Raw genomic sequence first — 18,462 nt, forward strand, 5'->3', positions numbered from 1 at the left:
ACAATGGCATAACTAGTTTGCACTGCATAATAATGTTAAAGGGTACTTAAAAGTTCTGAAGAACGCTGTCCCATACATGTGAAAAATCAATTTTACCATAAAACCTGAGTCATATGAAGTTGAAAACCTGAAAAAAGGACTACCCGCACCTATCACTCATTTGTTTAACTTGCCATTACACTGCATTTGAGTCAGCATAATCTTTATTTCAAAATAACATTTTTATTATATAAAAATGTAAAAATCCAGCAAAACCAGAAATAAGAATATATTTTTCTGGGCTTTCACATTTCTTGATTTTTATTCGCGATCTCTTTTTCAATACAATTTACACCCTCATCCCCATTTCCAGTCTGATTATACAAGTGCTAAGTGGCAGAAAGGTCTGGAATAAATACATCAAAAAGAGGCAAAGCTGTGAAACTAAGCTGCATGCAACAGGTTCTATGAGGGTGGGGAAAGTGTCTGAGAAATAAAACAGAGTAAGACAATGTAATTGGAAGGTTTTAGCTAAAGTTCTTTCAGTCATCTTTGTCTTTTGCTCCGTGTTTCAGGATGCGTGTGAACTCGATGTAATTGAAATTCCCCTTTTTGTCGATAGGTGCTTCTCTGTACAGCTCATCCACTTCCTCATCCGTAAACCGATCCCCCATGGTTGTCAGCAGCTCTCTCAGGTAATCTTCCTGAATGGTGCCTGGAAGGCAACAGAAAGAAGAAAGCAGTCATCACTACTTCCTGGCACTTTAACAGTTCATTTCTAAAGCTAGTCAATCTTATAAAATATTTCAGAATATCTATATCTAGAAACAAAATAAGTTAGTGAACTAAGGCTATATGAACTATACCATTATGTTTTCCAATTATTCTTAGAGTTCTGTGTTAATATTAGATCAAATCATTTAAAAGCTCAGAAACAGATCATAAACTTACAAAATTATTGTTAAGCAAATATTTTTCCAAAGGTAAAAAAAGAAAACCCTTTCTATTTCAAGAGAAGTACTTCATATAGTCTGGAATGAGGCTGGGCATAAACAAATAGTACTCACCTGTTGCTTCTTCATCAAAGCAAGCAAAAGCATTTCTGATGACATCTTCAGGATCTGTGCCATTTAACTTCTCACCAAACATGGTGAGGAACATGGTGAAATTGATGGGGCCTGGTGCCTCATTCATCATGGCATCAAGGTATGCATCAGTGGGATTCTTCCCTGTTAAAAATGCACATTTTAACATTTAAAGACAAAAAAATCTAACTTCAATAGTTATTTCACTATTATGCTCCCCAACATATTTTAAAACTTTACATCATTTGACACCAATTTTTCAATTAACTTTAAGAACATTTTAAAAAGATTATTTTTGACAACTTAAAAAATATTTGATACATCATTATAAAAATGTATTCCAGGTTTACACTGAAGGCTATTTATTCGTTTATGTGAACTTTCTCTTCATTATTTTTCATTAAAAACAAAACAAAAACCTGAAGCCAGGCAGTGCCACATTATTACAACTTTTTTTTTTGGGGGGGGACTACAGACATGTGCCACCACGCCCAGCTAATTTTTTATTTTTTGTAAAGACTGGGTTTCACTATGCTGCCCAGGCTGGCCTTGAACTCCTGAGCTCAAGTGATCCATCTGCCTTGGCCTCCCAACGTGACAGGATTGCAGGTGTGCATCATCACGCCCAGCCTATATCCTGAATGCTGGTAACATCAACGGTTCATCAGGGCAGTCGGTTCAATAGAGTCATTCAAAACAATCTAAATATTCACATTTCCAGTTGTGGTACGGATGTCCATGAGTTGGTATGCTTCAAAGTTGTATTTATAAGTTGGCCATTTAAGTTTAAACTATTAGCATGGTTTTGAATTGGGAGCTTATTTTGAACAATGTTAGATATCTTCAAACACTGTGTACACACGTCACTGAACTGTGGTCTTGTTTGGTATTGTTTGTAATGGGAAATCTTAATCTCCATCCCAAGTGTGAACGGTTCTTTTAGTGCAGCGGTGAACTCCCCTGACCTTTCCCTGGGAGCTGGAAGAAATCTCCCTGGAATGGCCAGACATGGTGGGAGTGTTTCTGAGGCCCCACGGTGTGGGGAAGCAGCACTGAACCAACGGTCTGGAATACTGGGTTTGAATCCCAGTTCTACCACTGGTTGTGGGACGTAGGAGGAAGTGGCAGAACTGGCATTCAAACCCAGTATTCCAGATCCTTCATTCAGTGCTGCCCTATGTAGAATTTACTTCTTTTTAAAAAAAATCTAACACTGACTGGTTAAAGTTTGTATCTCAAAGGTATCTTCCAACATTAAGTTTATATGATTTTACATGAAAAGAATATCTATTAGTCAGATATTCATATCTAAGGAAGCATCTCAAAATTACACCCAACTAAGCCAAAGCTAGAATGACAATCATAGCTACAATTATAGTTCATATGTAAGTTTTAACTCTGGGAATTTGGGTGAAATTTAAACATCATGTTGGCATCTATTTCACTGCATTCCAATCCTACCTGATTACACTTACTCAATGCTCCAATATCAAAATTAGCCCGAAATTAAACTCAAGATTCACTGAATAAGTTAAAGTAGCTAAAAAGATCTACTTTCGGCTGGGCGCGGTGGCTCACACCTGTAATCCCAGCTCTTTGGGAGGCCAAGGCGGGCGGATCACAAGGCCAGGGGATCAAGACCATCCTGGCTAACACGGTGAAACCCCGTCTGTACTAAAAATGCAAAAAATTTGCCAGGCATGGTGGCGGGTGCCTGTAGTCCCAGCTACTTGAGAGGCTGAGGCAGGAGAATGGCATGAACACGGGAGGCAGAGCTTGCAGTGAGCTGACATCACACCACTGCACTCCAGCCTGGGTGACAGTGAGACTCCATCTCAAAAAAAAAAAAAAAAAAAAAAAAGAAGAAGAAGAAAAAAAAATCTACTTTCCTACCTCCAGATTTAACCCAATCACTTGCAGCATTTTTTGGGGGGAAGAAAAACTGTAACCAAAAGGTGTGAAGAGAACTCTAGGGTACAAAAAGCTACAGGGATTTAAAATGAATTGGTTTAGGCTAACCACTTACGGACCCGCTCAAAACACGCAATGTAATCTGTTGATTTGAAAGGTAAATACGTATCTTTTGAAAATTCGTATTTATTTCAATTGTTATGGGTACACAGGAGGTGTATGTATTTATGGGGTACATGAGATACTTTGATACAGGCATATAGTGCATAATAATCACATCAATGTAAATGGCATAGCCATCCCTTCAAGCACTTATCATTTCTTTGTGTTATCAACATTCCAACTATACTGAGTTATTTTAAAATGTACAATAAATTACTGCTGACTGCAGTCACCTTGTTGTTCTATCAAATACTAGATCTTATTCATTCTATCTATACTTTTGTATCTATTAACCATTCCCATTCTTCTCCCCACCCTTCCCAGTCTCTGATAACCATCCTTCTACTTTCCATCTCCATGAGTTCAATTATTTTAACTTTTAGCTCCCATAAATGTGTAAGAACATGTGAAGTTTATCTTTCTGTGCCTGGCTTATTTCACTTAATATAATGTCTTCCATTCCATCATGTTGCAATGACAGGATCTCATTTTTTATGGCCGAATAGTATTCCATTGTACATAAGTACCACATTTTTAAAATCTGTTCCTGGTGATGGATACTTATGGTGTTTTCAAATCATGGCTGCTGTGAACAGTGCTGGAATAAACACGGGAGTGCAGATACCTCTTCAATTATACTACTCATTTCCTTTTTTGGGGGTATGTACCTAGCAGTGGGATTGCTGGATCACACGGGGGAGCTCCTATTTGTAGTTCTCTGAGGAACCTCCATACTGTCCTCCACAGTGGCTGTACTTATTTACATTCCTACCAATAATGTATGAAGGTTCCCCTAAAAAGTAAATATAGATGCTAAAGCAAACTAAATATGGCCTGAGAATGACTCCGTACTTCTCATTTGAGTCCCTGCGGATGAACTATAACCTAGCTTAATAGTCCGACAAGATTGAAAACCTAACTTAGGAGTACGAGCCTGTAACAATTGCTGAGTCTTGGCCAATCCCAGCAGCCATACTTCAACCATTCATACACTGCTGAGTGTTCAAACCATGTTCAAATAAGCCATATGCCGAGCTGTAATCAATCCAGCCATTCCATACCTCACTTCCAACTTCTGTACGTCATTTCCCTTTTTTTGTCTATAAATCTTCTTCTACCACGTGGCTGTACTGGAGTCTCTGTGAATCTGCTGTGATTCTAGGGGATACCTGATTCGCAAATTGTTCATTGCTCAGTTAAACTCCCTTAAATTTAATTAGGCTGAAGTTGTTCTTTTAACACATGTCTTTAAAAGGATGGGTTTCTGCAAAACAGAAGGCCTCAAAGACAACCTCTGACTCTACCACGACTTGTTCATTCAACAAATATCTACTGAGCATCTATTATAAGCAGAGTATAGACTTGAGAGTTCAATCTTTGGAAGACGGCTAAGTTCCTCAATTTTCCTCAGAGGCCTTCTTCAGTACTGACTTGCCCAAGAATATACTCAGACATTCTGAATGTGAGAAACACTAGGTTATAATCTCACTGCAAGTCAACAAATCAGATAAAAATCTTTGATTCTACTCTCACCTTGGATAAACAAAAGTTACAAAATGTTAACAATCAGTGAATATAGCTAAAGATGTGTAGGTGTTCACTATAACGTTCTTTCCACTTTTTGTAGGCTTAAAATTTTTCAAAATCATATGTTGGATAGGAATAAGTGCACACCTAAACTTTACTTTCAATGTGTTAGGAGAAATAATCAAAATCAAAAGTTAGAAAAATAAAAGCTAGCTAATCATTTTGTAGGCATTAAAAGAAAAAAAAAACCCCCCACCTCTTTCTTTGCCTTTTTGGCCAGTCAGCCAAGCAGTAGGACAGAGTGCAAAGTCTCACTGTAGGCCATCCCTCACCCGCTCCCAGCCTGCCTCACCCCCTCCGCTTTGGCCTATCAAGGTCTCCTTTGCCTGCAGTTCCTTGACTCCCAACTGTAAAATAACTGCTGACTCTGGGCAGAACATGTAGGATGCTGCCTCCTGTCCTTCTTTTTAAGATCAAAAGAAACAATAACAAAATCATAAAAGGAATATTAACACCCATATACCAACATACAAATGGCTGTTTATGTGTGCTTTAAATCCTGTATCTTTACATTTTCTTTAGTTATTAAAAAAAGTCATACAAAATATTGTGAAAGTCTTCTTCCCTGTTCCCTTTTCCAGTCGCGCTGCCCCTCCTCCGCAGAGATAACCATCATCACTTACTGTCACTCCTTGTTTATAACCCGTACTCAACCTTTATTAAGTATATTATTTAGCTATACTTATTTGAAACTCTGGTATTTTGCTGCCTAGCCATGCCTTGGCTTTCCATCTAGAGACCTAAAAAATTTAGCTAACAGGAATGTTAGTCTACCTGGGCACAGCATCTGCCAGGTCCCCAACCTTATAGGCTTATCCCCATATGACTGGACAAGCCCCAAAATGGCACCTCCCACACCTGGAAATCTCTCTAGAAGCCTTCTGAGACAAGGGGAGAAATATTTGTACATCACACACAAAAAAATGATTCATAGAGAGAAAAATTATTATCTTTGGGAAAATACAAATAAAGAATATAAAGTCTACCTAGAGAAGCAAGCATATCATGCAAATCTTCCTTGTCGATGAAGCCATCTCTGTTCTGATCAATCATGTTGAAGGCCTCTTTGAACTCCTGAATCTGTGACTGGTCAAACATGGCAAACACATTGGATGTTGCGCGCTGAGGGCGCTTCTTGGTGGTCTTGGTCTTTGCCTTTTTGCTCGACATGGTGGTTGTTTAATTCTGGAGTTTAAAAAGACACAAAAACATAAAACAAAAAAAAAAAACCCCAAAATTATAAAACAAAGCAAAAACAGAATACATAATACCTAAAGTTAGTATGTAAAGATATCAATATGGAATTATTACTTCAATTGGATAGGAATAAGTATGCAACTAAACTTTATTTCCAATGGGACAATTAAATGACTGAGTGGAAAAAAAGCAGTTTTGAAACATTAAGGAACAGAATTTGCCAGGCACCAGTGGCTCATGCCTATAATCCCAAGACTTTGGGAGGCCAAGGTGGGAGGATCACTTGAGACTAGGAGTTCGAGACTTGCCTGGGCAACACAGTGAGACTCCCATTTCTAAAAAACAAAGAAACACAATAGAAATTATTGATGTACCTTCTCCTAAATTTCAGGGGACCGATTTTTATGAAGTGAGACTTTAAAATATCTAACGATAGCTAGCATCTATGGAGTACTTACTCTGGCCAAGCACTGTTATGAAGGCCCAGGGCTTCCTCAAAGAGAAAGTCTCCAAAGTTGATCTCTTACTCTGACAAAGACTGTCCCCATTTAATCCTCACAACAGTGGCCTATGGTAGGTACTCTTATTCCCATTTTACTACCAGTATAATATATACTCTCTGAGCCTCAATTTTTCATCAGTAAAACATGATATCTACTTCAATGCAAAGAACTAAATGAGATAACATATGTAAAAAGACTAGTCATGTTCAAAAAAGGTCTCATCTTTATAAATATCAAACCTACCCTTTCATCTTTCTAGCTATCCCTGCATTTCCCTTTTCCCTTGACAAGACTTTCAGAATACCAGTCTGAGGCTGAACTGTCATTTTTCCTTCTGTTTTTTATTTTAGAGATGGGTGGTTCTCACTATATTGCCCAGTCTGGTCTTGAACTCCGAGGCTTGAGAGATCCTCCCAAACTGCTGGGATTACAGACAGGAGCCACCGTGCCCAGCCCCTTTTCTCTTCTTCCCAATCATTTCTCGATTCTCTGTAATATGGCTTTGGTAGTAGCCTCCAACACTCTACTGAAAGCCACCAATAATTTAAATATCAAGCAGAAAAGACAGTTGTCATTTCATTTTTTATGTGCAGTTTTATATAATAAATAACACACAAAAATACCATCAGCTCTGGAGTTAGGAAGTCGTAAGTTCAAATCTCAGCTCCACCATTACTAGCTACATATAACCTCTGAAAACCTACATATCTGAGCCTAACAGCTTTCAGTGAGTTCTGTGAGTCTTAGCAAATAATCAAACTCAAGGGTGGTCTTAGGACAGCCAAACTTGAAACTGCTGTCAGCAATGATGGTCTCGCAGACTGTTTCTGTAACTTCCCACAATGTGAAAACAAATGACTAGACAGGTCAATGATCGAGCAGGGGGATTTTTGGACCTGAGTCTCCAGGACTTCCAGTATTGGGATTTTTTATATAAATTTATTGTCTACTTCTATTTCTTCAAGCTAAAGAACACGCACAGGGTGTTTTGAAGCTTGACTTAGTGGTGTAGTTTTGAAGTACACCAGCCTTACAGTCCTTACTCTAACATTCCAACTCCTCACCCTCCCCATGTACAAGTCCTAAATAAATGTTAATTTTCTTCTCTTCCCTGTAACTTAGTGTTATTTGACCTTAGTTATATCGAAGGTTAAACAGAGACAGAATGTAGTCTACTAACAAGGCATTTGATTATGTTTTCGTTCCTGTTCACATACCAAAACTTAAAAGGTTCATTTTAATGCTAAAAATTTTGACTCAATTTCTTCAAGATAGTCAAGTACGTCTGAAGGCAAAAATGTTAGTTCTTTCTCTCTCAGTATCAGCAAGTCGTTTTTGTAATCAAGTTATTTAGAAAAAGTTCCCAATGAGTTAAATATTTATTTTTAAAAACTAATCAAGCCAGGCGCGGTGGCTCACACCTGTAATCTCAACACTTTGGGAGGCTGAGGCCGGAAGACTGCTTGAGCCCAGGAGTTTGAGACAGGCCTGGGCAACAAAGTGAGACCCTGTCCCTACAAAAAAATAAAAAAATGAGCCAGGTGTGGTGGCGCATGCCTATGGTCCCAGCTACTACTTGGGAGGCTGGGGTGGAAGGATCATTTAAGCCTGGGAGGTCGAGTCTAGTGAACCGTAATGGTGCCCCTAACCTCAGCCTGGGTGACAAGACACTGTCTCAAAAAATCAAATCAAATCAAATCAAAATCAGTCAACTGTATCATGCTACTTCTACAGTTAACCCAAAAATATACTATATTTAAACATTTTTGAAGTTTAGTCCGAGTTCTCTAAGAAGCTGATACCAAGATAGAATTAAACACCCAAGGATTTTTATTAGGGGAAATGCCTCTGAGAAAGAATATGTAGGTAGTTAGCCTGATAAGGCTAGAAGAGCCATCACCATCTGATGGTGATGCCCAAGAAAAGGAAACAGAGAAGGCAAGTTGATGGAAGAGAACAAAAAACAATTCACTAACTGGTCCTAATCAAAATACGTTAGATTAGATAAAGGCTCAATGTGGTAATACCGTATTTTAAATTTGTTTCATACTTCATTTAAAAACAGTGGTACATTTGTATATGTATATGGTACCTATAAAAACACACACAATATCAGCTGAAAAGTGAGGCAAAATTGCATCAAAATAATCAATCTGAAGGGAACTCTGGCCCCCAAAGAAATTACCACCCTCTCTCCTTCCCTTCTGAAATAAGTATCTTGGCTTCCTCCACCTTCTCACTTCCCACTCACTTTTCAACCCACCACAATCTGGCTTTCTGTTTTCTACTGCAACTGCTTTAATTGCCAAATCTGGTCTAAATCTTCTTGGATCAGTCTACTGCATCACACTATTTTATCCCTCTTTTCTTTGGAGATTCAGCCACTGTTAGCCTGGTGCTCCGTAACAGTAGAAACGAACTTTCCCAGGTGGAAAGGGTCCCAACCTTGAAGAACTTATGCTCTAATGAGGAAGACTGATTATGTACAATGGTGTATTTGACTTACTCTAGCTCAGTTCTCCTATTTCTAAGACTTCCTCCTCCATTTCCCTCTTAGATGTTTATCTCCACTTAAATATTCATGTTTCCCAGTATTCTAGCAGCACATGGTTTAAAGTTCTTTTCAGTCTTCATTCCTTGGATGATCTCATCAACTTTCACTGTTCTGACAACACCTACACCTCCCAAATCTGAACCTCCAGGCCTGACCTTTCCTTGGAGCCTCGGACTCACACATCCAAATGCCTGTGAAAGGCACCCATCTGGATGCCCCATAGACACTCATAATCAACATGCTGAAAACTCAATTATCTCCCCGCTCCTGAATTTTACCATCTTTGTTTCCAATCATCTACCCAGTAGCCAGAAACCTAGGAGTCACCCTCCCCAATCCCTCTCCCTGATGAACCAAGCCCTGCCTCTAAGAAATATTTCTCAGAGATGCTCATCTTCCTCATTCGTCTGTCACCACCCTAAACTGGATCCTCATTATCTCTTGTGTAAAATATTTCTATGGCCTCTTCACTATCCCCTTGCCTCTCGGCTCTCTCAAAACTACCCTTAGTTTTCTAGCCAGAGTTGTCTAAAATATGAATATGACCTCATCATTCCACTTTTTAAAATCTTCTTTGGCTCTCCACTTCCTAAAAGTACCAAGTTCCTAAACATGGCGCATGAGTCTTCCTTTCCCTACTCTAGGATGACCTTTCCAGCCTCCTCTCTAGTCATTCCCTGCTTTGTACTTTTCCTTTAGCAACACCAAACTGCAAATGTCCCCAAGGTACCATGCCATTTCTTATCTTGTATATCTTTGTTCTTGCTATTTTTCCAACCCCAATTGCCTTGATCTACTTCTCTGCCTTAGGAACACAGAGAGAATTAAAGGTCTACTCAACTTACAGCTACTACCATTTATTAAGTGACTCACATGCTGGAAACATTATGTACGTTAACTGAAACATGCCCCCCTGCCAAGTGAAGAAACTGAAGGTCAAAGATATTTTAAATAATCTTGCCCAAGGTCACCTCGCGGCAGAGTTAGGATTCAAATCCCATTTGTTACAGGTTGTTTCTCCCTGTATATTTTCTACTTCCTACGAAATACTCTTCTAATTATTTTGAGTTTAGCATAAAATTTTTAAAACTTGCCATGCCACCAATATAATTCAACACTGATTTCTGAGCACCTACATTCCTCTAAATGCAAATCCTAGACAAACTGAGTTTTCAAACCAAGTCAAACTATACCAGAGACACCAATGTACAGAATAGAGTTGCAGTCAGTAAATGAAATGTGAATGGCACTGCCTGGAATTGTGCAGTGTAGTAGTCCTGGTTGGGTTTAGTCAGGTGGCAACTATCAGTCATGGCTTTCCTTTGAAACTCTGATCTAGGACTGTCCAATTTATTAATGTTTAACCAAGAAGCATTCAAAAACAACAAACAAAAACACAAAAAACCAACCCAACCCTTAAAGACAGAAAATAGCCATACAGAACACAGCACAAAATGAATGTAATAACCCTCAATAGCAGTAAAAACACTTCTTCCTCCCTCTGCAACACTGTTACTGATATTGCTATAAATTTCTAATATAAAGTGAACTAAAGGATATAAGTAGTACTCAGAGGTTACATCAAAGGCAGGCATGTAGGAATTGATACAGCAGTCCCTTCTTATGTGAGGGGGATACATTCCAAGACTCCAGTGGATGTCTGAAACCAGGGATAGTACCCAACCCAAACAGTTAGCCCTCCATATCCACAGGTTCCACACTCAGATTCAACCGAGAATCCATTGTTCGTTTATTTGGAAAAATACAAACAAAAAATACAACAATAAAAATACAAATAAAAAATACAGTATAACAACTATTTATATAGTATTTGCATTATATTAGGTATTATAAGCAATCTAGAAATGATTTAAAGTATTCAGGAGGATATGTGTAGGTTATATGCAAATACTATGCCATTTAATATGGGGCACTTGAGCATCTGCAGATTCTGGTGTCTGCAGGAGGGTCCTGGAACCAACCCTCTGCAGATCCTGATGAATGACTACATGCACTGTTTTCTTACACATACATACCTATGATAAAGTTTAATTTATACATTAAGCACAGTAACAGATTAACAATAATCAAATAGAACAATTATAATATACTGTAATACAAATTATGTGGATGAGATCTCTGACAATATCTCACTGTACTGTACTCACTTATTTTCAGACCTCAGTTGACCACAGGTCACTGAAACGGAGGAAGCAAAACCATGGACAGTGGAAAGCAGCATCATATAAGACTACTGTATTATGTATTATAGCTGGCTGTGGTACCAACATACTTAGTTGATAATAAAAATGTTTGTAAAGTCACTTGCAGTACTGACATGCAAACAGAAACATGGACACCATCATCATTAATAAGTAGAAACTGTCTATGTACTTCAGCATATACGGCTCTATCGAAGCCTGGGGAAGATGCTCACAGGGCACATTCTGTTAGCTACCTATGATTTCCTCACCATTGCTTTGAGGCTTCTTCCTTCAAGTATCTGAAGTCAGCTAGAGCAAGTAAATACGGCTCCTAAAGCAGTTAAATCCTCTGGTTTCAATCTTGGCTGCGCATCAGAATCACCTCAGAAGTTTCAAACAAGTGATGCCTGTAGCTACAAGGTAATGGAAGGTCTGGGGGTGGAGCCCAGGCATCTGTATTTAAATGCACCAGGTGATTTCAATGCACATTGAAGGTTGAGAACCACTTAACTTGTTAAGTTAACCACTTAGACCACATTGGCTGTTCATGTATCTAGCTGCCCTTAGTTTTTCAATGTTGTCATTATAGTTTAATGGAGATGTTGGAGACATGGATTCTAATTCCAGTTCTATCATTCACAAGTTGTATGATTGCTGGTCATTTCGGCTTTCCCAGGCCTCATTTTCCTCATCCATAAAGTAAGTGTTAAGTAGATCAGAAGTCATAACCTGGCAGCTACCAGACTACATGCAGTCTGCACAGAGGTTCATTTAGTAATCCGCAGGGATGACCTTTAAAATGCCTCTTTTAAAAATTGAATTAGTTTGCCAACATTTAAAAAAACTGAACATTTTACATAACCTAAATTTCAGATATTTTAAACAACTGTACAATAAGGAATCACTTGACCAGCATCCCGGAAATCCCTGTAGGTGGTAAGTGTTCAACAAGCAATCCCCTCTACTCCCTCCATCTCCTCATCCCAACTGGTATTAGTTTGTTATCTGTCTGGCCCTCAGAACACTTCACCTTGCCCCTCTGGTCATGGTGGTAGCCACCTTCCCAGAAAGACCTCAACAATTCTCATGCCCTTGTGCAGTCCCCTCCAACAATGAAAAGTGTTGACCTGTGTAACCAATAAGATACTGTGACAATAAGATATTGTGGGCCGGGCGCGGTGGCTCACGAGGTCAGGAGATCGAGACCATCCTGGTTAACACGGTGAAACCCCATTTCTACTAAAAATACAAAAAACTAGCCGGGTGCGGTGGCGGGCGCCTGTAGTCCCAGCTACTTGGGAGGCTGACGCAGGAGAATGGCGTGAACCCAGGAGGCAGAGCTTGCAGTGAGCCAAGATTGTGCCACTGCATTCCAGCCTGGGCGACAGGGCAAGACTCCGTCTCAAAAAAAAAAAAAAAAGATATTGTGAAATGAGGGTGTTTGGCTTTGTCATAATACACCTTGTAGCTTTTTCCCTGCTCTGTCTTGGATCACTCAATCTGCGGGAGCCAGGTCATAAAGACACTCACACAGCCCTGTGGAGAGATCCATGTGGCAGGGAATTGAGGGTTCTTGCCAACAGCCAGCACCAACTTGTCAGCTATGTGTCAGCCATCTTGGAGGCTGATCTTCCTTCAGACGACTGCAGCCCCCGCATGCCACCTCATGAGAGACCCTGTGTCAGAACCACCCACCTAAGCTGCTCTGGCTCTGACCCTCAAAAATTGTTCACTGTTTCTGAGGTGCTAGGTTTTGGAGTCATTTGTTATACACCAATAGAAAAGCTACAAAGTCACTGTCTCCTTGGCCTCTTTAATGTTAAAATAGGGCTATGCCTTTATTTCAGAATTATAGTCACAGTCCAAGTTCCAAGGGACCACAGTCAAGTTTGCATAGCACAGGGAATTTTCTATTTCTGAAGAGAAAAGTTTAACTCCTTCTACTCAGTTTTCATTCAAGTTCTGTAGGTTCTTTTTACTGCACGAGTCACCCTTCCTCAACATTCCTATCACCCCCATCCTATTCTTTTGGCTGAATTCCTCTGGCTCTGACCAGCAAATCACTTCCTGATTTGCTAGTTATTCCTGCTTTCTAATTAGAGCCTCAAAGCTCTGTCCTTTTTCCTAAGTACTAACTGAAAACTTGGTAATATAAAGGCACCACTCAAAAACGAGATAATTGAGGAGAGGAGGGAGGAGCTGGTTTTGTGAGCAAAGGATGATAAACAACTCAAATTTTAGCTGGGCCACAGTAGAATGCTAGTAGAGGACAGGACTCTGAGGGGGTCTTGTTAGCAGTGCTGATGTGTGTGAGTAAAGCCCTCAGAGTAGAAGAACTCACACAGAAAAGCAGAGAGTAGTTCTTGAGCTAAAACCTAAGGTCATTTTTACTCCACCTCATCTTCTTCAAGGTCTATCAGAATCTTTAGAAATTTATCATGGATTCTTATGGTTATTACTGTAGTCAAGATGAATGTTCTAACTGGAAGACTCAAATGACTGGACACATAAGCAACAGTCTGAAAACAGCAGTCATAAACAGAATTTAGTTTATATCAAGTTAAAATACTTCCGAAATTAACCTCATATACCTAATGACATATAATTGTTTTTATGCTGCATATTTAGGCAAAAAAGATAGCTCCATAAATTATTAGATGTATTTTTTTCAAGGAGTCAAACTCAATTTTTTCAACTTTTTTTTTAACACCATGAAGCATTTCCCCTAGTACTCTATATGTATTTTAACACTTACCACATACATGTAACACTGACATTTCTTTCTCTATTATAGGTTTTATGATCATTCCAGTTGGCTGCAAACTTTCTATTCTGAGCCTCCCATATCATTTTGTTTTACTGCAGTGAAATTTATATAGTCAAATGTACAAACCTTAATCAGTTTTTATAAAGTGTATACCCATGTAACTATCACTCCCATTAAGTTACAAATGTTAACATTGTTCCAGAAAATTCTCTCCAAGTTAATCACCATCTCCCATAGGCAACCACTGTTCAGATTTCTTTTCTTTTTTTTTTTTTTTTTTGAGACGGAGTCTCGCTCTGTCGCCCAGGCTGGAGTGCAGTGGCCGGATCTCAGCTCACTGCAAGCTCCGCCTCCCGGGTTCATGCCATTCTCCTGCCTCAGCCTCCCGAGTAGCTGGGACTACAGGCGTCCGCCACATCGCCCGGCTAGTTTTTTTTTTGTATTTTTTAGTAGAGACGGGGTTTCACCATGTTAGCCAGGATGGTCTCGATCTCCTGACCTCGTGATCCACCCGTCTCGGCCTCCCAAAGTGCTGGGATTACAGGCTTGAGCCACCGCGCCCGGCCCACTGTTCAGATTTCTATCACCATAGATTAGTTTTGTTTTTGAACTTCTTATAAACGGAATTGTACAGTATATATTCATATATATGCCTGTCTTCTTTCACTCAATACAATGTTTTTGAAATTCACCTCTCTTACTGGGTTTATGGCACAAAGTTCACTGTAGCCTTGAACTCTTGGACTCAAGTGATCCTCCTAACTCAGCCTCTTGAGCAGCTAGGACTACAGGCATGAGCCACCATACACAGTTACTTTGCAAGGAGGGGGTGCGGGGGTAGAGACAGGGTCTCGCTATGTTGCCCAAGTTGGTCTTGAACCCCTGGCTTCAAATGACCCTCCTACCTTGGCCTCCCAAAGCACTGGGATTACAGGTGTGAGCCACCATGCCTGGCCATATTCATTCCTTTTACTGCCTTCTGCCTTTCCACTTTGGACTGTGGAACTTAGTAGTGTGCCTTGCACACGGCAGGTGCTCAAATAATCCTAGTTAAGCAACTACATATATATATATGTATAGTATATATAGTTGTGTATAGTGTGTATATATAGTTCCTTCCTGTAACAAACAGAATTACACATATATGTTCATTACAAGGTAGGTTCCGGATCTGAATCCCAACATGAGGCTTTTCTCTATGGTCTACCTATGGTTCCAGTCTCTTCCCCAAGAGATCCCTAAGGAAACTTAGCAGCTACCCACTGCTCCATACCTGGAAGCAGCAGTACTAACCAGGGACAATAACTGAGTGCTAAAGATGTGCCAGGCACTGATTTAAGGATTTCGTATGTATTAACACATTTAATCCTCACGACAAGTCATCATATAGGTACTGTTATCATTCTCTTCTCTCAGATACGAAAATCAGGGTAAAGAGAATGAACAACTTGCCACACCGCTAGAAAATGGCAGAACTTAGAGTGAGGATCTGTACTCAGGAAATCAAGCTCCAGAGCTTGAACCACTAGCCAGTAACATCCTGCATACAGGCAGCTGAAATTCTCTGCCATGAAAATGTGGATAGCTGGAAGTAATAAGCAATGATACCCCAAAGTTAAATGTGTGGAGTGAGGAAGGAAGACCCCAAAGATGCTGGCAAAAAGGGTACGATAAACTTATCCCCAAATATACCTGGAGTCTTTGAATCTTGGGAGAAAGGGAAAACTAGCCCCATGTTGGGGCTCTACATCCTGTTATCTTTCCTAACCTTAGCAACTCTCGTCTGGAGATCTGTCCTTTAGAAGTTGCAGTTCATCTTGTCCAAGCTTAGTCTCATCAAAGCATAAATGAACATCGAGTCAGCCATCATAAAAGTTGTTTCACTCAACAGAGCCTAAACAACGCAAAAGCTGTGCTCTTAGTTATGAAGTCCAGGAGGGTCCACCACCTTGGGCAAATTACCTCACCTCTCTGGGTTTCGTTTTTCTCAGTTATAAAACGCAAAGGCTTCACAAGGTAATCTATTAGGTCCTACTGAATTCTAAATGCTTTGATTCTTCTCTTACCAAAAGACCATGCCAAATCTACCTTCAACTAAGCGGCCAAATGAATCCTCTAAACATCCCTTTCTTATTACTCCCTTAGTGAAGACTCCAAAATTACTCTCTATGGCTTCTTACGTAATCTTTTCTTTCTCCTAAGTTTTCAAGACATCCATAAGAAGGTCCCACTTACCTGTCTACCCTTATTTGCTACTATAAGTCGTTATAGTTCTGTTCCATTCCCGCCGGTATGGGTTCCATACCCTACGGTCTGCTTTTCACAGGAGACAATTCCCAGCTTTTGAGTTTTGCTCGTTACCACCTCCCACACATCTAGCCGGAAACGCTAAGTTCTCCCTCCTAGGACTGAATCCAAGGCCTTCAGTGAGGTCACGATTCTTTTCCAAGTAACCTTTCCCCATTTCTGTTAATTGTCCTTTCTTCAGACAACACGAAACCTTTACAAGATGCAAGACATACTAAGCGAATTACAACTCTATGTAAATCATTACATTTGAGCCTGTATCAACCACACACTCGGCTACCGGCATGCTAATAGCTTCCTTGGAGGCTTCACCTTAGGCAAGACCGTGCACTAGGAGGCTCCTGCACCCTCCAAAGCATCTAGGACAGTGTTGGGCACAGGGCAGGTACTCCACACGAACACGCCCGGGTCCGCCCTAATCCACCGCCAGGGCCCGCCGCTGGGCCGGGAGGGCAGGCGTCGACCCCGGGGCCGGCGGGCGGTCCAGGGCCCAGGTGTGTGAGGTCACCCAGGTGGTGAAGGGTCGACCCACGCACCGCCGGGCCCCGGCCACCTCTCCAGCAGGGCGTCTCCCCCGGCCTCCGGACTTCCGGGCCAGGGCCTCACCGCCAACCCTCCTCCCTCCTCCCTCCACCTCCGGCCCCATGCCCCCTTCTCAGCCAGCCTGACAGGTCCCGCCGACGCCTGGCCGCGCTGGGGCGGGGTCCGGCCGCAGGCGCGCGACGGGAGGGGGCGCGGGGACACGGAGGCGGCCCGAGGGGTCTCGCGAGCGGAGTCGAGCGCCACTCACCCGGCGCGAAACACCAGAACCGGGGTCGCCCTGCGCGAGACGACGAGCGACAGCGAAGAGCGCTAGGCTGTGGCCGGACAGTGGCGGCGCCGACACTTCCTGCCTGAAGGGGCGGAGCGGAAGGCGCACCGGAAGGCGCGGCTGGACCAAGTGGAACGGGGGTGCGCAGAGTGTTCGCGCCTGGGCGCGGGGTCTGTGTGTCAGCCGAGCGGCTGGGCTGCTGGGGCCGGAGGCACACGGCCAGGGTCTTAACTGCCCTTCGGCCTGCTCCGATCCGCTGCGATATAGCGCCGGCGCCGCGGCGGTCGCCCGCAGCCGGGCCCTCGTCCCCCGCTCCTTTGGCAGCTCCGCGGCCCTTCCGCATTCCTGGCCCGCTGGGCGCGGCTGGGCCGGGCGCTGGAATTTGACCCGAGCGGGCCGCGATCAGCGGAGGATTTGGGGTACCCTTTGACCCAAGCGGGGCGCGATCCGCCGAGGATTTGGGGTCCCCTGGCGCCGAACCCTGAGTTTCCAGATTTAGAAAGTAAAAGTACAGTTCTTCTAAATTTGAATTTCAGACAAGACAGGTTTTATGGTTCGTCCCATGTAATGCTGAGAAGGTGAGGGCGGCGCCTGGGCGGATTCTTTTCCGCTCCAGAATCCCTTTCTCTTTTCAAACCGCATTCCAGCCCGAGTTAAATCCTTTAACCTACTCCTCTCTGCTTACCCTCATAAGGTTTACGGCCTTATGAGGCTACGGCCACAGCCTATGGCTGTTTCATTCCTCCTTTAGCCACAAGAAAGTTTTATTCAAACTACTTTCTTAACTTTATCAAGAAAATGGCAACGCACACACATACATGCACACACAAAGAAAAACACGAAGCGGCCGGGCGCGGTGGCTCACGCCTGTAATACGAGCTCTCACGGAGGCAGAGGCGGGAGGATAGCTTGAGCCCAGGAGTTCGAGACCTGCCTGGGCAATATAGCGAGACCCCGTTCTCCACAAAAAGGAAGAAGAAGAAGAAAAAAAAGAAAAACAAGAAGCTACGTTTTTCAGGTTTTGCTCTAGATCGTGTTTGTGGCTGTGTTCTTCAAGATATTTTTCCCTCACCTTGAGGTAATCTAGCATTACTTCATCTAGCATTACTAAAATAGCATTACTTCAGGATGGTGGAAGATTGGCAATCTAATAGCAAATCTTTGTTGAACTCTTCTTATTGCCTTAACATGTGCTGCATGCTGAGAGATGAATTCAAAGCCTCTTAGGGAGTTTATATATTCTAGAAATCTTTGATCAGAAATTCCTAGAAGGGAGGGAGCTTGTGTTCAGCACTCTATAGCAGTTCTTAAACAGTAGCACGCCTAATAACAAGACTTTAAAAAACATTTTTGAGCCTCAAAACCGGGTATTAGGATTCAGTGAGTAAAGGGTGG

At 41.7% G+C, this 18,462-nt stretch overlaps 1 protein-coding gene across 1 annotated transcript; it reads right to left on the reverse strand.

Moving 5' to 3' along the window:
- Positions 1–267: 267 nt before the first annotated feature.
- On the reverse strand, positions 268–17,177 carry LOC101015341 (myosin regulatory light chain 12B). Its single transcript, XM_003914194.3, has 4 exons — positions 17,047–17,177; positions 5,711–5,909; positions 1,047–1,208; positions 268–694 (listed from the first exon to the last, which is right to left on the reverse strand). Exons 2-4 carry the CDS (start codon positions 5,892–5,894, stop codon positions 522–524), a joined length of 519 nt encoding a protein of 172 aa, XP_003914243.1. The 5' UTR covers positions 5,895–5,909; positions 17,047–17,177; the 3' UTR covers positions 268–521.
- Between the last annotated feature and the right edge of the window lie 1,285 nt (positions 17,178–18,462).

This window comes from Papio anubis, chromosome 19 (assembly GCF_008728515.1).
Source record: "Papio anubis isolate 15944 chromosome 19, Panubis1.0, whole genome shotgun sequence".
NCBI classification, from domain to species: Eukaryota; Metazoa; Chordata; class Mammalia; order Primates; family Cercopithecidae; genus Papio; species Papio anubis.